Genomic DNA, 27,514 nt, shown 5'->3' on the forward strand with positions numbered 1-27,514 from the left:
GTCCTATACCCCTGACCAATAGTGAGCCTTGTTTAACACAAGACACATCACTACCCACTTTCTTCATCACGAGGTCTGATAGAATCTCCAGGCCTAATACTAAATTAAATACTAAATTCCAGGACTTTGTTATGTAACTTTCAGCATTACCAGTTCATATGTATTTTCACTTGCAGACTGTTCCCACATCCAATACCTGACACACTGTGTTGCATCTACACACCTTTTGATAGTTACTTTGCTCTACAAAAAAGGAGGATGTAGATGTATGCTATATGTGTTTGATGGAAGTGACATCACTGCAAACCACTTGCCAACCAGGAAGTGCTGTCTGACAGGAAATACATGGCAGCCATTTTCCATTTTCAGTATATACCACATAGTAAAGACATGTTTTTACAGCTCCCCTGCTCCTTCTTCTTGATTTGAACTCAGACAGTTCTATGCAGAAAACGAGGCAGAACGGGGGCAGCCAACTATGGCGTCACATGACCTCCTATGAACAGTGCAGGGAGGTCATACCCTTTTGAAGGCTGGAGGGTCATACATGTGGCACTCCGGCTAAACCAAGTTGCCTATCACTTGAATAAGGTCTGAGCACTCTACTATAGTCAATCTTCATCCCCTGCTTGTCCGGGATATCCTCAGTTTAAGTAGGCAGGAATATGAAAACCTGTAAACAATCAGACTATTGGAATAGTGACTAGAGGAGGTGCTGATCCTGGGGGAGGCACTGACTGTCCCTTTGTGTAATTGGGTTAGTGAGGGCTACATATGACAGGGACAGAGTCATGATGTGACGAGGGGAATGGAAGTTACAACGCCACAGAGTTAGCATTACATTAGTGAAAGGAGTGGGATCTTTAACAGCATAGAAACTTATGCAGGAAAAATGTGGTGTCAAATTCATCAATGAAATAAATTTTACACATCCAACTTGTTATTATGATTTAACAACTGAAATGAACACTTTATCATTCATTGGATGTGAGGAATAGATGCATTAATTGTTTTATGATCACGTTCAGTGGTCAAGTCATCTCTGTGGGTTGAGAAAGTATTATTTGCTTTGAAACACAGCATGTTAATTGCTTTGACACATCTATACAGAAGCAAAGTATCATTAGATATTAATTTAATGGTTATCTTGAATTGGGAAAAACAAGATAATGTCAAGTATGGAGTAAGAAAAACACAGTGTAAATGTATCAAGCTGAGAGTTTTCCGCGGGTTTGAAAAACCGATCAGAATCTAGCTATCATTTACCTATAATATAAAAGCCTAGTGGCGTGTGTCTGTGTGAGGAAAAAAAAAAACCCCAAGCTGCAGCGCCACCTGTTGGGCGGAGTTATACACTGCCCTACTAAATTCTTAGTGTGTGTGGAAAAAAAAACTCAGAAAGGGCTGAAATTTGGTATACTAAAATGTTTTTAATTTGTTAATTTAATTTGTTAATTGTTAAAAGTGTTTATAAAGATTTTAAAAAAATATATATATATTTCTTAAAGGAGAAGTGACAGTTGGGAGTGGTTGGTGGTTGCCGGTTGTGACAGTTGGGAGTGGTTGGTGGTTGCCGGGGGTGACAGTTGGGAGTGGTTGGTGGTTGCCGGGGGTGACAGAGTGAGAGGAATGTGATACTCAGGACCGCTGAGAGAGATACCTGTGTCTGGATAGACATCTGGATAGATGTGGCGATAAAGATGAAGGATGAGGTGATGGAGAAAAATGATGAGGTGGTGACATGTGGACAAAACCACGTTAAAAAAGGGCGCTTGCGTCGGGAAGTAACGCTCTTCCCCTGAGGAGGCCTGGGCTAGCCCCAAATGCATGACAAGAACCTTTTTAACACCTTAAGTAGCTTGATTTGACTCGAATGCATGAGTATCATGCATGGGTTAACTTGTTTAGTATATTCTACAAAATGACAGCTAGAATCTGATTGGTTGCTATAGGCGACATCTCCAATTTTCAAACCCACCGGAAAACTCTCAGCTTGATACATTTACCCCCTGGACTTCTTAAATGAAGTAGGAACAAAAAAAATATATAATTCCCATCTGTAACACAAAGGTTGATATCTATAAATTCAATTTAAAGAAAAATAACGTGTTTTTTTCCCGATTTTAAAAGCAAGCCAACATTCTTACCCCTTATATATATCACCAGAACTAGTAGTTCATGGGGCTGCCACTAGTTCATTCTCCACCCATCGCTCACCTAGCACAGACCTTCTTACAAGTAAACAAATCGGCCATCTTGGCTTAGGGCAGAAACACCAGACGCCCCAATACTGATTATATGTTATTGACTATATAAAACACTGATAATGTGACTGGATTTTTCCCCCCCATTCGTCTCTACATTTATTTAATATAAATGTCAGCGATGCGTGGATCTGGAACTACAAGTCCCAGCATGCTCTGGCAAGTAATGCTGATATTTTTAATTCAGCGGCGACCTGCAGGTTACCTAACCCTATGTGAATCCGAATTACCTTATTTTTACGTTGTTTCTCGGAGTCTAAGTTCTCTGTGACAGAATGACTACGCTCACGACTTGCCCATAACAAACATGGCCGCTGCGGCCTCACAGACGACGTTTGCCCTTAAACATCCAAAATTGTATATATGCCTGTGTTACCCTAAGTCACCCCCACTGCAAAGAGCACACGAGTCTCCCAGACAAAACAGACCCCCCCACCTCCTTATCCTGTCAGCACCTCAGACTCCCCGCCTACTGCCTGTCCTCTCGCGGGACGGGCCGAGGTTTCCGGTGTTGTGATGTGAATGTCTCCCCACCGTGGAACATGGCGGCCAGCATCCGCGCCCGCTCCCTCCGGCACCTCAGGATAAGAGGTAACCGGGCTCTCTGCGCCGGCCGGCGGGCGAGGTGGGGTTGGGAGAAGGGTGCCCCAGGCCGGGGATAACGGGGGGGGTGGTCTGAGGGGTGGAGGTGGAGAGGGGGCTGCGACGTGACAGGGTCACCGGGCAGAGGCAGCCCGGCCTCCCTCTTATGCTCTGGGTGGGGGGGTATCAGGGGGATATGTACCCCACCAACATGACAGCAGTGACACCACATACCCCTAACCTGGGAGTGACCAGTAGGAGCTTTGTCCTTGTGACACCCCCGTCTCCTCTGTTTACCTTCTGCTGTTATCTCATATTTTCCTCATTTATTTCCTATTTATCTAGCCCTATATATATCTCACAATTACATATTCTCTTTACACCCCTCACACCTTATATTTATCTAGAATTAACCCTGCACACTAATTTTCTAAATGTGTCTTTGTTGTATTTCAGAACTGTCCATTATCTGTCAGTTGACACATTTATTTTATCCCCCTCTGTCATATGTATCTTTTTCATATTGCTTTCATATATCTTTCATTTATTTGTGTTTTCATTATCTTGCTGATCCCATATATGCATTTAGATCTGTTGTCTTGGTTTTCAATGGTTTATTTTGGATTTGACTTGTGCAGGAGAAAGGGTAAATGTGTTTTGCATTTTTTAATAGTGAGTATGTAATATGCTGCTTTTTAAAAACAATATGTCTGCCATTAGGGGTGATGTATTTTAAGACAGAATTTTGTTTAGAGATGTTTACATTTGTGGTGTAGAGAGCACACAATACAGTGTCTAGTTGTATATGCCCACATCCTTTTTTAGCAAGGAGATGATGCTTCAGATAGTGCTTTCAAAACATGTTTTGTGGTGGAAGAGCAGAAGGGTTTGGACTGACAATAACATTAAAGTACTGCCCCCTAGTGAACAATGTGCTTCCACCATAGTCATTGGACCCACTAAATGGCTACAGTCTACTGTTTATTTTCTGACTGCTGACAAATGGGCTTCTGCCTAGTGATCTAAGCTTGGTGCATGCAGTTATTTACATGAGAGCACTGCTGGAGAAGCGTCTGCAGTTTTCTCTGGTTGCTAGATTATTTTAACCCTGTTGTAACACAAAGCAGCAAATCAATATGCCAGACATTAAGCTAGGGAGCTGCTGGTATATTTTAGTAGGCTATAACATGACCAATGTATGTACTTTTGTTTTAAAAAGAATAATAAACAACCAGCTAATAAAAATAATAGATGACATAATGTATCAACAAAGTCACACATTATTAGGTGACTGCTTTTACTTGTGCAATTCGTATATTGTTTTTTTTTTTATTGTATGCTGCTAAAACAGTTGTTGTTAGAAACGTATTCATTAATATTTCCCATAAGGCAGTTGGTTTTGAATTTAATTTTTTTTGTTTTTGAAACCAGACATGACTCATGTTGCATGCTTGCATTAACACACTACTGTTAGTCATCATCTTAAGGGTTTCTTTCATTTTTGTCCTTTTGATTTCATTTACACATCAGGAATCTTGGGCACTATGAAAGTCTTTTAAAATAGCTGATGAATGATTATGGAATTTCATTGAATCAGTGGGATGTATACAAGAGTTAGTAGTGATCTAATCTGATTTCAGTTCCTGATACCAGTGTAATGTTATATTATAGTAAATTAACGGTATGTGCTCTTTACATTCAAGTGTTATTTTTGTGATGTAAATTTACACAATGTACAGTATAGGCATTATTGAAATCAGGGTCACTGCTGATAGTGTCACATAAACATCTTGCTGTATAAGTAATCAGATTGCAGCTATCAGGCTTGCAATCTTGCTTTTCCCCCTGCTCTGAGCCAGTGTTGTCAAAGTATTTAGAGTTCCACATGTACGTTATAACTGTATGCTTGATGGGGAATACAGTAATAAAGTCCTACAATTGAGGTTAACAGAGGATGTGCATTACTACAGTTTATCAGCCCTGTTGTAATGGAGTATGCACCTCCCGCTGTTTAGATAGAATTAGAAATTGATATATAGCTTTCCCATCTCAAATTAGTACTTTTATTCCCAGTACTTAAGCCTTTTAGTCTACATTTTGGTCACTAAATTGAAATGACTAACTTGTTTTGTTTGCTAGATTGGTTTGGAACTGACAAACCTTTTATATGGCAATTTGGAGTCAAATAATTAGTGTAATCTAAAATCTCTATTAAAATCAAGTTAAGACAATTGTCACATTTTCTCACATCGCTGTCATATTGTGATGTTATTAGTGACATGTAATATGAAACCTATTGGCTGTGTACTACATTTGTTCTCTGTATCCAGTTTAAATCTTCATCACTAACTTGGACATTTTCTGGGTTCTGTGTTGTCACACTTTCATAGGGAGAGTCTCCTAGTGGGCTCTATCACTTAGTAGAGCATTATTGTAAAGCTATGAAAGGAAGATTTTTGAAAGATTTCAGTATTACAAGCTCTGATACCCTGGTGGGTGAGTATTATACAAACCACCTGTATTGGCATGGGGAATACTACTATCTGTATTGTGTGGACACTTCAAGCTGCTGCTCAAGATCATAATATGATCAATGTCATTTGAGTCAACGTTTTGCCCAGCGCTGGTCTGGATCATGCAGGATGCATCCATTAGGTTTAGCTAAGGCAGATTTTGTATTGTAGCTCGTCGGGAACACCCACCAGTTATTTGGTAAAATTGGGAACCAAATTGCATCTAAAATCTTGTACAATAATTTTTCTATAAACTTCAAGATTACCGCTGTGTGCTCATGAATGGCTTTCTCCTCTGCTTCATATATCCTGTTTTGTTTTTTTTGTTTTTTTTCATAATGTAGGAAAAAATTTGAATTTTAACATATAACCCGGTTACTATATTGTGCGTTTTTTCGCCTATTGTTTAATTTCCCTTGAATGCTATCACCCATATTCACGTGTGTTACTGGCGACTATGTAACTGTGCTCTCTCTTTTTAGGTCGGAATGACAGCGGGGAGGAGAACGTCCCTATAGATCTCAACAGAGGTAAGATAATGGGATGATTTTAATGAGCTCGGAGGTGTTTTTCTCTTGTGTAGAATTGTACAATTGCTGGTCAGGTTTTTCTATTTCAACATCATTGATTGGAAAGCTAAGTCATTTTGTTTGTATCTCTTATAACATAAGTGGAGAATATTGTGCACCATTCAAAGGAACGAGTGTGGCAATATATAATATGTCCTGTTGTTGTGTTCTGTAACCTACTTATAGTGTGATCCTGCTATGTAGGAATTTGCTTATTTCACCTTGAACTAACATTTTTTGATTGAATAGTATATTGAAATAAAAAAAGCAAAACCAAGAAACCTATATATCTTGTGCCTTGTACCTTAAAGTTGTTTGTGTGTTTTTTGTTTTATTATTATTATTATTATTATTATTATTATTATTATTATTATTATCATTTATGACTATTAATCTAGAGCGCCTTTTCTTTTGAATTTTTCAAAATATAAGTGTTAAGTGAGACAATAGAAAAAAGATTCAGCAACCATATAACAGTTTCCAAATAAAGTAATTGTGAGACGTGATGGAAAAGTTTTCAGCACAGTAAACTAGATAAATCCTTATTTGATGTTTTCAAGAAATGAGATTATTTGGGCAAAGCAGATCCACATAAAATACGTTTCTCTTTATTAGGATCAATTTTAGTACTTGATATAGTTTTTAATGTACTGTAAGGAACACAGAACATGTTTGACTGAGAAAGGCGCACAAAGTGTATACTGTAATGGATAGCGTGACAATTTTAAGGCTGGCTGGACGAAGCACAAACAGTTTGTCAACTGTCAAATGTCAGCTGTTGATTTATATGCAACGTATAGGGAGATCACGAGTATCATCCCTGTGACATCAATTGTCAGATTTATGGTTGTCTTATTAACACAAAAATCCTATCCTAAAGAACCATCAAATCGCCTTATTCATCATATTTGATTCATGGTCATTTGTTTTAAAACAATTTGTTTTTGGTGTCCGTTTTCAGATGAACTCCGTGTACTTATATCAAAACGTGTTTAAAAAGGAAGTTTTATATACTGCATGAATTAACGATAAATACAGAGCAGTGAAATAGAAAAAAAGTCCCTTATTATATCTTTATGGTCTGTTTTGCATTGTATTTGTCTCCAAATCTCCTACACCAAGCTGGAAAAAAATGATTAAGCCTGCTGGTGGTGCATGTGTTTCTTATTCTCCCTTGCTGGTTTAAGCGTTAATGTACGTGTGATGTGAAGCACTCTGCAGGTATCTGCATGTTGTATATCTATCCAGTATGGAAGGTGTCTATAGCATGGATGGTGCTTTCTAAGGAATATGGAGTTCCTGCCCAGCCATAAGATTGCTGCATTTTTTTCATAATAGTCTTTATCACCCCCATTAAAACGGTTTAGCTTGTTCTTCCCTGACAGGTCTGTATTTCACTTAAGTGTAATGTAGTATAGTAGAGCCATGATTCTTGGCTTAAAGAAGAGTACCACTCAAAACTAAGATTAAGTACAACTTCTATTTTCCATCTGCCATGTCCGAATAGCAGATCTCTCCCAGAGGCCCAGGCGGCTCAGCGCTGCGGAACGCTATACTATTACGACTTTCTAGTTTCACATAGGTGAATGGGAAGCTCACGGGGATGGGACATCGACAGCACTGCTGTTAGTTTGGATAAAGGCTTGTTTTGGTAGGAGAGAAGATTGCGGGACTGGAGCACAGCCGTAATAACACACCGTAAGTAGCTAGACCTTTGTATTTTATCTTATTGAACTCCACCTAAAACTAAAAACGTAATTATAATTTGAAGGAAGCATGCGCCGTATTGACATGTTGTTTTCAATTTTTATTCTGTTAAACGAATGGAGAATAGTGTGTGTTTGTTTTTAAAGTATAATTTTATTTTTCTGATGAAGACATTCATTAGTTTGAATGGGATAATGTTAGATTGATATCATTCCTTGTCATTTTATACAACAACCCAAACTAATGGCCCAATTATCGTGGAAAGCTGCAGAATACTTGCACTGAATTATTAAGCAATATTTTTTTATTTAATCATTACCCAGACATGGTATAGACAGTTATATATATATATATATATATATATATATATATATATATATATATATATATATATATATATATTAAGCTTATGCTAGGTTATTCTGAAAAATCGCTTGGGTTTCTTTGTCAAGCTAAAATATGGGACTGTTTGTCCTTATCTCTTCCTGAAACATTTCTGAAATCATATCAAATTGGTGTTATATGTTCCTGTGACATTAATGCTTTCTGGTGGTTACATTTAAAACTTGGGCTAATGTGAATCATATTGCCCAAAAATAAAGTGCGTGCAGCCCTCCTTGCATCTATGTGTTGCCCACTTATTCTGTCTCAGTGTTTCATATGCCTGCTGTGTACAGCTATGTATTGCTGTGGGAGCAGAACCTCACAATGGACTGTCTGCTCGTCTAATGAAAACTAAACTGAGAAAATTAAGGAAAGACGGTGGGATATATGCACTGAGCTGCCACATATGTTAGTGTTGGTCTGCAGCTAAGCAACTGAGTGTGCAATATGTTATTGGCTATTCATAAATTGTAACAAGCTTCTGACAACTAATTAGCAAACAGTGCAAGCAATGAAACTTCAGTACAAATATTATTGCTGTGTGTGTGTGTATGTGTATATATGTATGTGTGTGTATATATATGTATATATATATATATATATATATATATATATATATATATATATATATATATATATATATATATATATATATTATGCATATATACACATACTGTCATGGCCAAAAGTTTTGAGAAGTGAAAAATATTTGTGTCAAAAGTCTGCTGCCTTAGTTTTTATGATGGAAATTTGCATATACTCCAGAATGTCATGAAGAGTGATCAGAGCAATTGCAATTTAAAGTCCCTCTTTGCCATGACAATGAACTTTATCCCAAAAACATTTCCACTGCATTTCAGGCCTGCCACAAAAGGACCAGCTGACAGGTCAGTGACACTCTCGTTAAAACAGGTGAGACTATTGACGAGGACAAGGCTGGAGATCACTGTCATGCTGATTGAGTTAAAATAACAGACTGGAAGCTTTAAAGGGAGGGTGATGCTTGAAATCATTATTCTTCCTCCGGTAACCATGGTTACCTGCGGGAGCAGAGCACCACCAGTGCAGAGCTTGCTCAGGAATGGCAGCAGGCAGGTGTGAGTGCATCTGCACACACAAGTGAGGCGAAGACTTTTGGAGGATGGCTTGGTGTCAAAAAGGCCAGCAAAGAAGCCACTTCTCTCCAGGAACAACATCAGGGACAGACTGATATTCTGCAAAAGGTACAGGAATTGGACTGCTGAGGACTGGGGTAAAGTCATTTTCTCTGATGAATCCCCTTACAGATTGTTTAGGGCATCTGGAAAAACACTTGTTCGGAGAAGGAAAGGTGAGTGCTACCATCAGTCCTGTGTCATGCTAACAGTAAAGCATCCCGAGACCATTCATAGCCAAGGGAGTGGGCTCACTCACAATTTTGCCGAAGAACACAGCCATGAATGAAGAATGCTACCAAAACGTTCTCCAAGAGCAACTTCTGCCAACCATCCAAGAACAGTTTGGTGATGAACAATGCCTTTTCCAGCATGATGGCACATCTTGCCATAAGGCAAAAGTGATAACTAAGTGTCTCAGGGATCAAAATTTTGAAGTTTTGGGTCCATGGCCAGGAAACTCCCGGGTCCTTATTCCCATTGAGAACTTGTGGTCAATCCTCAAGAGGTGGGTGGACAAACAAATACCCACAAATTCTGACAAACTCCAAGCATTGATTAGGCAAGAATGGGCGGCCATCAGTCAGTATGTTGCCCAGAAGTTGACTGACAGCATGCCAGGGCGAATTGCAGAGGTCTTTAAAAAGAAGGGTCAACACTGCAAATGATGACTCTTTGCATAAACATAATGTAATTGTCAATAAAAGCCTTTGACACATATGAAATGCCTGTAATATTACTTCAGTATACCATAGCAACATCTGACAAAAAGGTCTAAAAACACTGAAGCAGCAAACTTTGTGAAAACCAATACTGGTGTCACTCTCAAAACTTTTGGCCATGACACTGTGTATATATTTGTGTGTGGGTATGTATATATTATATATAATATTAGCTTAAGTACCCAGAGTTGTCAGTGTTTAAATTTTCAAGTTATTAAGTTAATGTGTTGGATGTAACTGTCAACATTTTAAAATTGCAGCTTAGAAGCTCTTCCGACACACCCATTAGGTGGCTGCCCAGCATAGTTTTTTGGTTTTATATTAAACATAATCCAAATCTATCCAGTGGAAGGTCCTGAACAGGTTCCCCGGGTTAAAGTTCTGGCCAGCGTACACTAACGGGAGGTCCGACTGGGACCTCAACCCTCTGATATGTCTTCTGGAATCCAGTGTTACCAGTCTGTGAAATTTTCATCCAAATCCATCCAGTGGAAGGCGCCGAAGGTCAAATTTCTTTCCAGCGTACACCAACCAGGTCCCTAAAACCCTTAGAATCTGCCCGGGATCCAACTGGACCACCTTGTGTTGGTTTCATCTGAACCGATGCAGGGGAGTCGAAGATATTTATTTGCCTACAAATATATATATATATATATATATATATATATATATATATTTTCTCCAGTATCATTATTCTGTGTTTTTTCACAACTCAGATGGAACTGTTCTGATCCAACTATTATCCTTACATTGAAAAACAGAAAAATATTTCTCGCTAGCTGCTATTCCAAAATGTAATTTTAAGTATAGTTGGACAATCCATGCACGATTATGCATCAGTAAAGCACAATGCTCATTAAAAGATCATTCAGTCTTAATTGTAATTCCATGCTAATCAGTACCCACCGGCCTTATCTTTATCACAGGGGTGGGTTAGTGTGTGTCAGGGTGATGAAGCTGGTTTCATTACTTATTTTTAAACAAGCTTTAAGGATAAAAAAAAACGTCTTGGCACAACACACGCATTTTATAAGATCTTTTACAGAACAGATTTTCACAGGGAGGTAAAAAAGTTCAGTGTTCAGTGGACCTAACCCAATAAAATGAAAACTCAATTAAAAAGCTATAAGTAAGATACCTTTGAAATACTGTATGGGCAGTGACCCTGACAAACTCATAGCAACCCATGTTATAGTATATTGTACCCTTTATAATTTTGGTTTAGAAAATGAAAGCAAATATCTAGTTGCTATAGTGACAGGTAATATGTGCTGCTCTCCAGCCTTCGAAGGGGCACACAGAGAAAGTACCTTTTTAATATTAAAATCTCCTGACATTGTAGCGCTTTGCCCCCCAATACAAGTATGATGGTCTCTAATGATACATTTGCAATCGGCTGCATTGTTTCCCTTTAACTCTGGTCCACAGATGCCGCCATCAGTCTTTTGGTCACATTATCCGGTCTCTGCAGGGTCCAGAAGTGATCCAGTTGGTTGGCCTTAGGTTCAAATAAATGGATCATGTCCTGCTTGGTTACCCACTTGTGTAACTGAAAGAGGCAGTGGGCCTGTTGTGGTTAGCATTGTATCGAGACTAGATTCTAACTGATCAACTAGTTGTCTTCTGAGTAACCAAGGCCATTCTTACAAATAGTGGAAGGTAATTCATTATCGACTAAAATGTTAAATTGAACCTATATATGTTGTTTTTTTTGTTTTCTGGCCATACTTAAAGTGTAATTTCCATAAATCTGTCTTCTGTTAAAATAAACCATTTTTTTCACTGAAAATGTTTTTTGTTTTGTAATGGAGAGGAAAGCAACTTTTAGAAAACTATTTTGGTGTCTAGATTTAGCATATTTGGACTGTTATAGGTCCCTTTTGGTCCCCATGCTCTGCACAAGAAATGGAGCATCCAAATGTGCAGTGGTGTTGAGCATTAACGTGTCATGACACTGCTTCACTTTGATATTACTTATCTGTGGAATAAAGCCATGACACATGGGGGCTGGACCCTCTCCGAGCTCCGCTGTGACTGGCTCTGCACATCCATTCCTCCTGTGTGCAGGACCAGTTTCATCATAAAGTCTGCGGCACAGAGTTCATTAATCCCATGGAGATTACCTCAGAAAAGTTTATGGGGTGAAAGTGTCCTTAAACCTCCCATGAAGAGCCTAAGATGTCAAGCCGATTGCCCTTGAGGAATGTTTTTGCTGTCTCTATACCTCCCTCGTATCATTACATAGCAGTGAGTCTGGAGCAGTATAATATAGATAATTTTACTTGCTCCAGTTGTGCGAGTGAATTAATTTACAATAATGTTGCCATACCTATGCCTTTTGCCCTCTGAATATCCACTACATTGTGTGCATAGTATATTAATTTATAAATGTCATCCAGTATCCAGCAAAATAATTTGCTTCTGATCTAACCTTATGATTAGTTAATAACCTTTACAAAATTAATGTTTGTAATCCTTTTAAAAAAATAAATAATTTTATAAAAGGTGGTTTGTTTTATTTTGAAAGTGTTTAATGCTCCATGAAATGGTTTAAACCTGTATCAAATCAACCCCTATTTCTGTGTGATTGTACATTGGAGGTTGTCATGGTGATATGTTCTAGCTGTGATTACAACTGATATATAAAGCCTGCATTTCTGAGTGTACTTGTATGTGTCTTATGATTTAGTGCGTTGTGTTGCCTCAAGTATACACATTACAAAAGTAATGTGTTCTCCTGACGAGCAATAATTGTTTTTATTTTGAGTTGACTTGAATCCTATTCTAGTGAGCCTATAAAGCTTACAGCTGGCAGCACTTGTCCACTTAGTGGCCCTAGCTGGAGGTCTGTGAAGTGCAGCCATTCTTGATCACATGGGGAGATTCTCTTCCTTTGCCCTGGTGGTGACTTCTGTCCTGGCCGGGAGTAGCTTCTTGATTAACTGTGTGGCCATATCAACCAGAAAAACACTGTAAATTAGTTGTGCTGCAAGCTAGGGATTAGTGCCTCAGAAAAGGTCTTGTGACCCACACGCTTGTGCTGTGCAGGGAATGGGCTTTGTTTCTTAAGATATTTATGACCGTATCCTAGAGTTATTCCAGTCACTGTATGACTTCAGCAATAAAAAGCTTCCCGTATCAGCAGCCTCGCAGAGTGCCTCTTGCATAGTAATTAATGGCCTTATTTAGTGGACTGTTAAAACTTAAAAATAAAGCAAACAGTGGGCTTATTTTCTATAACTGGTCTAACTTCTGCAACATGTGAATGTTACACAATAAAGATCTGTTATATATCGCTTTACTTAAATACCAGCATTTTGTGTCTTGAGACAAATTAAATATAATAAAAAATACTGCAAAATACCTGTAAACCTATTGGAAGCAATTTACAAGTCGGCATATTGATAGTTAATTTTAGAGGGACATGATGAAGTCAGTTACTCTGAAGACATGTTGGTGTTGTATAGCGTTTTCAGATGAACAAAACAAAGGTTGCTTTCAACTCTGACAAAATGTAAAAGAGGGAGAGAAAGAGAAGTAGTTGTCTTTTCATGGTGCACGCTTAATCACTCAAATAATAAAAGTTAATGACTTTTTTATTCATTTCTTTAAAATGGCAGCAACGGCATAAAAAAAAGCAAAATGTAAAAAAATATATACATAGAGAATGTGAAGAAAAATTATGTGTGTTTAAAACTTTAGCAGAAAATAATACTTGACTCTTTTTTTATAATCTTTGTTCAGTTAGTGAGGGTTGTGCGGGGAGAACATTGCTTAAATAAATATTAAATATATAATCCTGTATAAAACTTAATAGAGAAAATGACGATAGAATTGTGCAACGCTCTCATTATTTAAGTATATATGTCTTGCAAAGGCATGAGGCTAATTACTTTAATCAGTTTTTCACGGCCCTTCTATTAGGATCTCCAAGTCAAACCATGCATTTATCCAACAAGCTGGAGTAGCAGTCCCGCCTCTATGGATTGATGAGTCATTGTCACTAATTGCTTGAAGGTGTATTGCTAATCTGGTACTCTCACTATTGTAGTCAGTGGCTATGGCCTCCTGTTTGTATCGATAAACAGATTATAGTGAATTGCTGTCTCAAACCCTTGCTGATGCGCGTAACTAACCACAACCTTATGATCATTCCTGGAAACGGAACAACTCTGAATCCTTATTATTCATATTAGATTGTGCTGCATTCCCTGCTAGAACAGATATGCGGTTTGCTTATTACCTTGTTCACCGATCTCTAACCAATACTAAGGTTACTAAAACATCTAAGTGCAGACTGAATTAGCTGCTAGGTTTTTACGTGTAGAAATACCGCAGTTACGGAACAGAAATCTTTGCTCAATTTTGTTTGCAAAAAATAAGATTCTAAAAGTATCTGCCTCTCGCTTCTGTCTATTAATGCTATTGTATAATCCTAGGAGTTATCCAGTAATCCCATGAAATATATAATTGGTATTCCTCCTACACTCCACTGAAACCACCCTGGCCAATGTAACTAATGATCTCCTCTCTGATAAATTCAGGGGTCTCTTCTCCCTGCTCATCCTCCTTTTGCAGACCCTTCACTCTCTCGGCCTCACTGGCTCTGTCCTCACATGGTCTACCTCATACCTCGCCAACCACTCTCTCTGTATCCATGTCTGGTTCACATTCCGCCCTCCCTGTAGGAGTCCCTCAGGGTTCTGTTCTCGGCCCTCTACTATTTTCACTTTATACTACCTCCCTAGGTGCTCTCATCACTTAATTTGGTCTTCAGTATCACCTATACGCCGATGATATTCAACTTTACATTTCTTCTCCTGATTCCCCCCCTCCCCCTCTCTCGTGTATATGACTGCCTTTCCGCCATCTCCTCTTGGATATCCTCACGCTTTCTCAAAATTAACATTGCAAAAACCGAACTCATTGTTTTCCAACTGTCTAAGTCCTCATTCCACCTAGAACTCTCCATCACTGTTAAATACACCACCATCTCTTCTGCCCCCCCAACTCCCCTGCCTGGGCGTCGCCCTCGACTTCTCCCTCTCTTTTGCTCCCTACATTTAATCCCTTGCCCAATCCTGTCACTTCCAACTACGCAACATCGCCCGCATCCAGCCCTTCCTATCTCAGGATGCAACCAAAACTATTATCCATGCCCTCATCATTTCCCAGCTTAACTACTGTAACTTTCTCCTCACTGGCCTCCCCCTCTTCCACCTTGTCCCCCTTTGCTCTATACTCAATGTGGCTGCAAGGCTTATCTTCCTTTCTCGCCACTCTTCTGCCTTGCCTTACACTGGCTCCCCTTCTCCTACAGAATCTCTTTTAAACATCTTACCCTCACCTACAAGGCTTTCTCCCACTCTACTGCCCCTTATATCTTCAATCTCCTCTCCATTCACACTGCCACCCTGTCCCTGCAATCGACCATTGACCGTCACCTCTCCTCCAATTTGATCACCTCATCCCACTCCAGAATTCAAGACTTCTCCAGAGCTGACCCCCTCCATTGGAATGACCTCCCACGCTCCATTCGTTTGTTCCTAATTTGTGCTCCTTCAAACGGGTGCTCAAAACTCATCTCTTCCTCAAAGCCTACCAGCCTTCCACTTAACCCTCTCTCCATGCTCGCTCTCATCACCTCACCCCTCCTCTGACTTCCTTTGTGCCAGCCGTCTGTTTGCCCTCCCTTTAGGCTGTAAGCTCTTATGAGCAGGGCCCTCTTCCCTCCTGACTCTCTACATATTCTTCTGCTATAATTGCTTTGCCTGGCGCCTCTGAAGTCATGTTATTACTCGTTTTAATGTTCTGTACTGTTTTCCCTGTTTGTATTGTTGATGGCGCTCCGAAAACCTTGTGGCGCCTTATAAGTAAATAATAATAACTTCCACGCAATGAGCCACCGGACATCACTGTGACATCCGGTTACACTCGTTATCAGGTACTATGGCACCCAAACACTATGGTTTTTCCTGCGCACCTCTAGGTGATGCAAGGAAAAATCTGTGATGTTACATAACCGTGACTGTGGAGCTCATCCACACAAGCTATCCCTCAACCCCCACCCCCCGCCCCAACACCAACACCCTACATTGTTTCAAACCGAATGCAATATAAGTGGTCCATCTATCACTTTTGGTATTGTCCAAGCCTTGTGCCGTTATCTGTTTGCAATGGAAGAGTGAGGGAGAAATAAGTCATCACACTTTTTTTTACTTTTTAACAATCGGTCAGGTCAGAAAAGTTTGTCTGTTTTAACAATCTGCTGGATGTGTTTTCTAGTGTAAGGATTTACTAATTGCGCTTGGCTGGTAGGGTGTAAGTGTGGATGCGCTACAGAACACAGGTTCCTCCAACTAGTAACCCTAGAAAAAATAATACTTATCTGTTCTCAGCCATGGAGCACAGACTGTAGTTGGTTGGTAGTAAGGGTTTGCTTGGTGGTTGTTGTTATCAGAAGAGTCTAGTTGGGGTGATTTGGTCCTGGCCTGTGGTTCTCAAAGCATCAAGCTCGGGTAAGGATATTGGAGTTAGTATTAATGCACATGGAGGTAGTTGGTAGTGTGTATCTGGGCATGGGGGTGGGGTGGGTGCAAGGGGGAGATGGTAGAGATGGCTGTTGGTGTATGGAGTAAGAAGAACGTGTACGTGCTGATAGGAGACGTATAGGGATAAAGGGAGAAAGAAATGTATAGGCGGATGCAGAGGGGTGTGGTGGTCTAGGGAAAGACAGGCTGAGTTTAAAAATAGGCATTGTAAGAAGTAGGTGGCATGATAAGAGGTAGATGGAATATGAAAGTGATGAGAATGTGAACAAATTGTGGTGACTGGAGTTAGAGGAGTTGGACGTATGGACACAAGTGTAGAAAAGGGAGTTATGTGTTCTGGAAGTAGAGTATAGCAGGTATATGGTTGAGAGGGGTGAGTGTAAAGGTGTAGTCAAGGGGGATGATTAATGGAGAGTGATAGATTTGGTCAGGTATAGATATAGAGTTTACACACAACATTTTTTCCCCCAGCACACTGCTATAGCCAGCAACAGATCTGCCATTTCTACTGTAGATAAAAATGCAAAAGTCTTTGTTGCACACATTTGCAAATGTATGTTTAAGCCATCCGCCACGCCAAGGCGCTTTTGCTAATAGGATGGTCCTACTCTAAACAATGAGAGTCCCATATATTTGGGCCATACATATGTGTTTTTAAATTGAGAGCCAACGTACCAAAGAGGTACCACAGAAGCCTCTAAACAGCAATTCAGTGCCAGTACCCCTCTCAGCTACTGACACCAACATGCCTCTCAGACAAATACAAAAGTGGAAGCTGCTCAAATCAATTTATAGGCCATAACAGGTGCTTGAAAGGGTGGGGTTATCCTGCAAGGAACATACACACAACAGATATAGAGTTATAAGGATGAATATGGAGTCACTGAGGTAGGGACGCTAATTAATTTATGATGTGTGTATATATGTAAGGAAGGGATCTAAGCAATTCAGTGTAAATGTGCTGATTTGTCAGGTGGGTGATGGGCAGGAGAGGGGATATAGGGTAGGGGTGCAGTGGTTTGTTAGAGTAGGTGTAAGGTGAGAGATGGTGGAAAAGAGGTGCGTGTTATAGACAGAGTATGAGGGGATTGCAGTAATAGTATAAAATCAGATTTTGAGCAGATATAGGTATAAAAAATGCAAAAATACATAGCAATGAAATAAAATATAAAATTAAACTGTAGGTATTCCCCAAATGTGTTTCACCACATGTAGTGGGTTCTGTGGGCAGAATTGGAGGTGTTTTCTAATTGGTTGATTGAAAAGATTTTTAAATGATGGTCTGTGGTGACTGATCATTGTCACCCTGTGTGTGGTCAGCAGTCTGATTTTCAGTAATCACCACCTTGTACAACCCTCCAGAGTATCAGTATGTTACTTTTTGGCTTTAGTTGTCCTGCCCTGTATGGATACATGATTTGTATCGGTCCTTACGCCGTTTGTTCACCTTTACCCTGCAGGCGATGGAAGCAGATATCTCCTCTGATGTTCTTGCTCAGTTGTCTTGAAAGACAGGTACAAGTAATCCAGGCTTCTGTTGGAAACCATTTTCAACTTTTCTAATGTTTCAAAAGGTTTACCTTCATTCATGTTCCTATAATGCACTTGAAGACATTCTTGTATGACCAGTGGGGACTGTATTTAAGATACATAGGCACGTCAATACATCTGAGACTTACTGTCATGTTATAAGTTCTCTTATCATCTCTAACACTTATAATGTGCATAATTAATCTGATTTCCGTTATAATATGGTCTCCTTTTCCAATATGTAAAAGAATGTGGCTATGCTTCCTAACTTGCATTCATTTGGGATGAGTGATAAATACTGTTCTTAGATACATTGATACTTGTAAAGTTAAGATTTCCCAGTCTCTCCGCTGAGCTTATTGTGGGTATTTTAAACCCTCTGTTTGGTGAAAGGTGGTGTGAGAGTAAACACATCCTTTCAAGATGTTGTTTAGCTTTTGCTTGCTAAGAAATGTAGCTGGTATAAATGGGTGGATTGTAATTGCTTGTGCAGCTCTGCAAAGTTCAACCTGCTCTTGTCATCCTGTAAATAGGAACTCTGAGAGTAAAATAATCCAGTGTGCAGTGATGTGTATAATCATTCTTCTTATTCTTACAAAAAGAAAGACAGTAGAATTGGTTCACCCATCCCTTTTCCACTTGGTATTTCACTTCTAATCAGCTGGACTTGTCATAATGACAAATTGCTTGTTTGTCTGCGTGCATGTCTGCGTGCGTGTGTGTGTGTGTGTGTGTGTGTGTGTGTGTGTGTGTGTGTATATATATATATGTACATATACACATTTTTTTGTAGGACAATTACTCGCTGGTCTATATATCTAGAGCTTATGTGCAATTTCATTCAATTGGGGTTATTTAAAAATGTGTGCACAGGAAAACGAACAACTGCTGAACATTAATACATTGAAGGGCGAAAAAGGCCTAACATTTACGACAACAATACTGACTGTTTGTATAAATGTTCCCCCAAATTGAGAAGTTCACCCCCTTTTTTCACACTGCAGTGCAGGGGGCTGCAGGAAATGAAATGCATGTGCACCCTGGGTACTGTTACTGGTCTTGCAAATACATTCATTTACAAACGCCTCTTCTAAATGCCTGTATGTGTTAATATATAATAATTCTTGTTATAGGCTTATATGACAAAGCATAGTAGATACAATCTCCTGTTTACTCATAGCATGCATAGACAGAGTCTTAAACTACAGGGCTCATAAACCACACCAACAAATCAGCTGTGAGTTTTTATCAGTTCAGTGTAAGGTAGACAATCATGGTGAGTGTGGTTGATGTGGCTTAGTATGAATATTGCTATTAAATGTAATGTTAGTAAATTAGCACTATATACATTCATCCATTCTACAGTCAAATTTTGGACATTTTATCAGTTAAAAACCCTTTAAAGTACCCCACATATGTTACAATTTAGTCATGCAATTAAATTTTTATTGCTTTGTACAGGCATCTTTCCGTGTATAAAAGATTTGCAGTCAAATCCAATCAAAACAATGCAATCAGATTTTATACAGTGCAGAATTGAGGATATGATCTTAATGCAATTTAATTGTTCAGGGTGCTGTTAATTGTACAATTCTTTCCCCATTCCTTGCAGCGGTGCCTGTGTCCTGCTAAGGTTAACAGGGCAATCTGTGTGTGCATGGGGTTTAATCTCTTGCTCTCTTTCAGTGCAATCCAATTTGTTTCTTCAGATCTCGTAAAAATTTGCAATCTATAATAAATCAAAAATCACATTTCTTTTGTGAATTATTGTAACATCTGTAACAACAGCTTTATTATGTGAGCAATGTTAGTTGTTGTGCCTCATCTCCTCATGTGGGACGTTGATAACTGACAAACTGAAGGTAAATGTGAAAGTGTAATGAAATACTGTGTAGATACATTGTTTAATCATGCAATTTATAGAACAGTTTGTCATTGGGGAAAATGAATGATATTTAATTTGAGCTCAGCAGATGAAAAATGTTTCAGTTTCTAATTCTGTCAGTAAATTAAGGGATGTTTTTTTCCTTTCTACCACAAATGCACTGAATTTTATCAGGTGCAGTGATTGGTGTTTTTTCTTACACCGGCAATAAGCTAGAGCTGGTTTTGGTAGAACTGAGGCTACTGGAGGACAGATTTTGGATTATGTAATTTAGGGTGCACAGTGTTTCAGAATGGGTTATCTGACACTGTATGAGATGCTGCACAGAATGTAAGATCGTTCAGGCCATGGTGAAAGGCCCTTGTCATATATTCAAGGTCAAAATATCTTTATTGGATTATATTAAGGCTAAAGATCTGCTCTCTGCAATGCACATGATTGTATCTAAGGGCAGGAAAAACAAACCTCTGCCAGGGTGGTATGAATGACATTATAATATGACTATTATTTCTAGCCAATAACCTGCCAGCTAGCAGACCTGTGGAGGTCCTATGCCAAGGACCCCTGCAGCTCTGGAGAACTGAACAAATAAGGGGCGATTGGGGTTAGAGTACTCTACTAGAGCACTACCGTGAAGGAAGCTGCGGGGTTAGGGATGGGTTATATGGTATACAAATGTCGAATATGGCAATGCGTCTTAATGCTGGGTCCTCTTACTGCCATCCAGTAGCCAATGCCGTATGATGTCTCCAGGTGTGATCGTTGTGTTACACACCAAACCATTGATAGTTTTACTTGCAGTACCATGATTTGCTGTCTTTGTAAATATGTGAATATGTTGCGGCAGGAGCAGTGTTTGCACTAACCACTCTTTGACAGTATTGGTTTCCAGGTTGTTTATAGCTTAATAAAAATGTATTTTTAAAAGGCAGAGTAAACGTGAACAAGTTTGGGACCCCTGGAGTTGCTTTTCCCTCACAGCCCAGCTTGTGATTGGTTCTTCTGCTCACACAACCCTACACTTTGAGGAGCTGATGTAGAGTTCCACCCATAGGGAGAGCCGTACACATATTGAGATGTCTGCCTCCGTCTTCGCAGCGTATCCACCTATTTTTCTAGAATTTGTCAACATCAGCCTGTATTTACGCTTGCCCTGTATCCGGTGCAAAAGATGGGCCTTCTATCAGGTGTATTCGGCTGTTTCTGCGTGAGCCGCACTTGCACCTTTACTGCATTCGCCCTCAAGGTTAGAACGCCCTTTCCTTCCTCCATCCCACTTCAACAGACGCAGAATCATGCAGGTTAGCGTAAGCGCTTTCTGGGCATACTTGAGTATTTTCTAGCAAACTACGCTATGTAAACTGGTCTACACCCCACTCTGCATCAGCCCCGTAATGTTTAACAAAAAACTGTAGGACCTCCGGAGGTTCCCTGTAGCAGCCCCTTGCCCCCGGCTAAAGGGGAGGGTCCAGTGACTTTTAGGAAAATATTTTGCTATGCAGTAATGCAGCTTTGTATCCTGAATGGAATCATTTATTTGATATTGAATATAACTCCAGTAGAGATACTTTGGTGTAAGTCCTCTAATAGTCTGAAAATAGAATCCATTGTTTCCAGTGACCTTGGTATTATATTATATTGTATTTGGGAGGATTGTGAGTGTGTTCTGAGTGCTGCCTGCTACAATCCCTAGCATCCTCAAACACCCCCTGAACGCGAGTTAAAAAAAAAAGAACCTATTAACAACGGCATGTTAGATGTGACATGCGGTTTCACTGGTGTTTTAATGCAAAACAAATGCCAGTGGGTATGTGAGCCTTTAGCTATGCAAATGTTTGTAGATTCATGCCTTCACTGACAGACCTGCCTGAAATGGGTTTGCCAAAACATATCGTCTCCCACTTGTTAACCCTCTTGATATCCTGCGTAAGTGATTCTGACTTCTTGGTTGGGAATACTCGAACAATGATACACTTGATTTCTGGCAACATCTAATTGCATAATGAGTTCATATTGGTTGGGATTTAAGGCCGAATTACCGTTACTCACTTAAGCTCATCACATACAAACCACTTTCAAGTATTTTGGAATGATGCAGTGATATAGTAAGAAAATAACTTCTGTGCATTTAAACAGTGAAGACACTTAAATCTCAAACTCAAAATATTTAGACCAAAACATTGAGCACATGGGCGTTTCAGGGTTTTTGCCAAAAGCATACATTTCTTTAACCCAGTCTGTTTCTCCAAATACACTCAATAATAATTATTCCCACGCATGAAACAAATACTATAAATAAACCTAAATATCACTTAAAATGGATGTTTTAAAAACTGCTCTTGGCAGAGAGATGTTATCCCAAAATTTGTGGATTTGTACGGCTAGATAAGTATTCTGGCATTGATTGCACCCCCGCCCTCCCCCCAGTTTTGTTTTTTTTTGTTTTATTTAATTATATGGTCGTAAACCAAGACGAAGGAGAAGGCAGTTGAGTTTAACACAGTATATATGTTATTGTGTTTGTTCAGCATATATTATTCAGATTATTTGATCAATAGCACAACACCTGAGCAAAATACATAGACATACTCACAAATGTTATTGAAAAGGTATATACAACATGTAATTTGTGCTTACCATGACATGTAGCAGCTGATAAGAACTATATTGGCTGAGTTTATTTAGTTGTATCTTGGCACTAGAGGGAAATATTTAATTTATGTGTGGTTTCTTGTTTTGTTTTTTGTTTTTTTCCATTTTTCATTATTTGTTTCTTTTATTTCTTGCCATTTGTTTTCTATTTGACATTCGAGTATTATGTTGATCAGTGGTGAGAATTCCAGAATAAATCCACTTTGGCATTTGTCACAATTTATTTTCTTGCATCATGAAATTAAAAGCGGTTTCTCCACAGAGCACATTTGTTATATTTTTGCTGGTATCTGTTTCTGCTGGACTATCAGTGTTATTACTTATTAGCGGTTTGCTAGAGCATGAAATGTCTTTGTTTATCGTTAACCCCTTCCATGTGGTTTGGCTTTGGGTTGGGAATATTTAACGTCTTTATAATTTTTTTGTCTTATGTTTGATTTTTGTTTTTCTTCCAAACCAGAACCAAGTGACAACCTGCGAGAAATTTTGCAAAATGTGGTCAAACTTCATGGAGTCTCTAACATGCGGAAGTTGGGTCACCTGAACAATTTTATTAAGGTGAGAATTGTAGTGTTTCTATGTGTGGTCACTTGTACGTCACCACCCTAAAGGTCAGGACTGTAATGTTTCATATTACTGAGAAGTAGTCTGGGATTAGTCGTCCATTTTGTATCGTGGCTGTAATAAGATATGTGATTGCTTTTATATTTATTTACCTCAATGTACATGTAACACATAGGAATATGGGTCAACTTGGAAATATTAGATGCTGTGCTTTGTATGCTACAATTGATGAACAGCATTTTATTGCTCTGAATGTGACACCAGACTTAGATTAGATCAGACACGAGAAGGTCAGTGGTTTGGTATTGGGGGTGGCAAGGCATGCTGGGACTTTCTTGTCTGGTGATATCATTCCCTCCTGCTCCCTTCGTTCCGCCAATGACCGTTGCCTCTGGTCCCCTCCGATCACCTCATCCCACTCCAAAATCCACGATTTCTCCCATGCTGCCCCTCTTCACTGGAACGACCTCTCTCGCTCCATCCATCTGTCCCCTAACTTGTGCTCCTTCAAACTCACCTGTTCCTTAAAGCCTACCAGCCATCCACCTAACGCTTTCTTAATCTCCTCCGCTAGCTCTTATCTCCTCTCCTTCCAGCCCCTCCCCCCCTTTTTTTTTTCACTCCTGCTGCGCTATATCCCACTATATCCTCCCACCCCACCCCCAACCGGCTCCCTTCTGTGCCGGCTGTCTGTTTACCCTCTCTTAGGATGTAAGCTCTTATGATCAGGGCCCTCTTCCCTCCGGTCTCTGTACCTATTCCTCTGCTCGAAGTCTTGGTATTATTTGTTTATTGTTCTGTACTGTGTCACCCTGTATAGTCTACTGTTTGTATTGTGTACAACACCGCGGATATCTTGTGACACCTGATAAATAAAGGATGATAAAAATAATAATCAGCTGTGTGACTGAGAGAAAGGGTTAAGTCTGGCAACTGTTGTCCTGGATGATCTATCGCTACTGCACTGCTTGCCTAGCAGGGAATTCTATTAAAAAAAATCTGCATATTTAAAATCGAAGAGCACTCCTGTTAATGTTTGTTGTTCGCTTTAGCTGATTTATCCTTAAATTTAAACTCGTTCCTTACATGGTGAAATACATTTCATATATTTACTATCAATAAAGCAATAATAAAAAAATGTTTTCTAACCATGTCTATATTTGAAACCTTATTCACCACAAACATCATATTGTAGACAAGAGGGGCAAATCTTCTTTGTTTTATGCCTTTTTAGGTGTCATTTTGTATAAACAAATTGTCAGCTTCAGAGTTTGTAGAAGTCAGATGTTGTTTTCAATGTTGTTAGATTCTTTTATCTCTGCTTTAAGTGATATAGGTGGTATCTCTTGCAGTGTGTGGGTGGCAATAAAGTTGCTTGGACCTTGTTCACAATATCTACTAGTTCTGATCCTCCACTGGAGTGGGACATGTAATATTTAGTATACAATGTTTAAGGAGCTTCCTCCTTTGAATGCCTCCCTCTTACACAACAACAGTGTAATTAAATCCGTTTATTTCAGAGTTTTCTCAGGTTTTTTTTCCCCCCTTTTTTTTTTCTAAATGGACGTTATAAAGGGGGAGCTCTTTGTGGAAAATAGAGGACATAATGAAATAGAGAAGACCATTAACATTTAACATGTCAGTTCATTTTTTACCAGACACAAAACAAATCACAGAAGGAACTGCCCAGACGTGACATACGGGGAATATGTCTTTAAAGACTATTGCCACCCAAAACTGGAGTTTCCTAAGTGTTTTGTTCCCTCCAACTGGCAGTGGTCAACTCTGACAATGTTGGCCACCTGCCGCTAGCTCCATTGTAATTAGGAGTGGGTTTAATTTAGTATATTTCATCCCAAACTCAATTCCTAAACGAGTTGAACCAGTGACGTCTCAGCATCTCAGATGGCTTCAATGTCTCCTCTTGTAACAGATCCTATAAGGACAGTGTCACAAAGATTTGGGAGGTGATCTTCACTTTTAAAGTGAAATGATAACTTCCAGATCCCTTTTTACGTTAGTATTAGACAGATCTGCAATAAAATGTCAGGTTATCACTGAACAATATATTTTACTTCACGCTTCATAATCTGATTTACATTTTTAATTTTGCACAGGTTTTGGTCTATGGATTGTAACCCAGGAATGATTGTGCGTTCCATTTATATTGGGTATGCATCTTCATTCTGCAAAACTATTGTAAACTAACAATTGTTCTTTAATAATAGTTCTACCAGTTTACCTAACTTACGTTTTATAAAAGGAACCTAAAAAATGGTAAATTGAATTGCTAGTCCCAAAGCATAGTTAATCAGGAGTCCTGGTTTGATATATTGTAGAATACAGTAAACTGTAATCTCTACTGTGTAAACAGTATTTAAAATTGTTCCATAAATGCAACCATATATCTGTGAAAAAAGTGCTTATGTCTGTAAGGCACTAATATAATTAATATGAAGATATAAAAATATTTTTATAAAGGAGCTACTTGCACTTGTCTATAGCATCTTGGACAAGTGAAACATAGAGAGAAAAAAAAGAATAGCCATGCTAGTTGTCTTTGAACTTTCAATAATAATCTGATTTAAAAATCTAAAACCAGATATGAGTCAAACATTACATGCTAGTGTTTTTTTAAAAAAATGATGGTGTGTTATTCTTGTGAATAATTTAAAAATGACTCCTCTGTTATGTGTTATGATTAGTAGTGATGTTTTTCTGTCTCTAATGAGCCCCTGGAAAGTTACTCCTAAGAAAAGACAAAACAAAAATACCATAGTGGTGGACTTGTGATAAAAATGTGAAATGTCACGTAGCTAAATGCACTCCCCTTCAGAGTTAGTGAAAATCATCCTTAGGTCGTAATAAATCTGTAGATCTGATCAGATAAAAATAACATCTTTATTCTATAATAAAAAATATGTAGTGCATTATTTCAAAAGTGACATAACTTGAAAGTTACACTCAGAATTCTTACGCTTTTTGATTGCTCACCTATAATGTGAGAATTATCTGCTATCACAGAAAATATGTACTTGCAATCGCCAATGGTAGTCGACTTTTCCTTCCAGTAACATCACCTACGCGTTTCGCAGGCATTTGTCCTGCATGCTCAAGAAATGCCTTGGTCGACACGTTTTAATGGTTTATTTCACAGCAATGCATTTCATAACCTGCTCTGAAGATTTGTGAGCGAACCATATTCAATCTAGCATTTCCTTTTTTTTTTTTTTGTCCTTTTTTTTTTGTCCTTTTTTTTGTCCTTTTTTTTGTTGTTAAATAATAATAATTTTAAATTAACCACCTAGCACTTCAAGCTATACCTCCCCTTGCTGAATTGTATCACTGCAGGGGAACATCTACTGTTACAATATAATATTAAAAGCATAGTGATAGTGCTTCTGACATGTCAGCAAATAGAGAACTACCGTATGGCTTTGTGAATCAATGGAACTCCACCTCAACCACAGGACAGGCAGTTACCTCTCTTCACCCAATGTTTGTCCAATGAGTCATGCAGCAGCTTTATCTCGGCAGTCCTGAGATGGTTTATAGTCCTGAAATGGTTTATATTTGCTTAGTATGTACCTACAGGTCATGGGAAACACATGGATGAAAGAGGTAGACCAAGCATATTCAAATCAAGGGCTTCAATACAGGTATATAACTATGGTTGCAAGATTTGCTGAGTCCCTTTTAAAGAGGGATGAGTGTTGGCAGTAGCTTCAGTGACCTAGACGGCTCAACTGGCTAATGTTTCACCAGCAGCAGTGTGTAAAGTGATGTCAGCTTGGAACTGAAATGAAATAATCATCAGCAAAGGGGAGCTGTGAATTTAAGAGCATTCTCCAGGATCCTGATATCCATGTATTAATTTGAAGTGTATGAATATAAATTTCAACCCGTGGAGAAAACCAGCTAGTTTAATGGAAAACAGTCCAATGAGAACTCAACAGAGAGCACAATATCAGTTGGGTTGTAGTGTTGGGTTGTCGCTCCTGGCAGTGTACATTTGCCAGCTCGGTGGTATAAGAAGCACATACAATGGGCTACTTAGTAGAGGAAGAAGGTAATCTGTCTAGATTAATTATACTTCACCATGTTCTTGACAAATGGACGAGTGCTGTTGTGGCACCGACCCAAACAACTTTACAGCCTCGTGGGCTTCTTTCGACCAGTGGCATGTTCTGGTGGTCTATAATGCTGTGGGGTGCATCTTCCTGGCTTAGTGTGGGTGCAGTCATTCTCTTAGACTGCATGGTCAATGCTAATCGCTTCTTTATGGTACTGAATGACCATCTTCACCCTATGTTGCAAAGTTTCTTTTGTGATGGAAATAGTGTCTTCCAGGATACAGCGCCGGCAACAGCACGTGTGGTCGCCCAAGAGTCTGAAAACACTGTGACATATGGATAACATCAATCACCAGACATATAC

General features: G+C 39.1%; 1 protein-coding gene across 1 annotated transcript in view; it reads left to right on the forward strand.

Moving 5' to 3' along the window:
- The first annotated feature begins 2,763 nt into the window (after window positions 1–2,763).
- The window catches only part of RICTOR (RPTOR independent companion of MTOR complex 2), an 85,405-nt gene continuing 60,654 nt past the window's right edge, over window positions 2,764–27,514 (forward strand). Inside the window, exons 1-3 of the mRNA XM_075184209.1 lie at window positions 2,764–2,855; window positions 5,842–5,889; window positions 22,974–23,071. Coding sequence (XP_075040310.1) covers window positions 2,807–2,855; window positions 5,842–5,889; window positions 22,974–23,071 — 195 coding nt within the window. The 5' untranslated portion in view covers window positions 2,764–2,806. The remainder of the gene's footprint in view (window positions 2,856–5,841; window positions 5,890–22,973; window positions 23,072–27,514) is intronic.

This window comes from Mixophyes fleayi, chromosome 1 (genome assembly GCF_038048845.1).
Source record: "Mixophyes fleayi isolate aMixFle1 chromosome 1, aMixFle1.hap1, whole genome shotgun sequence".
Lineage (NCBI taxonomy): Eukaryota > Metazoa > Chordata > Amphibia > Anura > Limnodynastidae > Mixophyes > Mixophyes fleayi.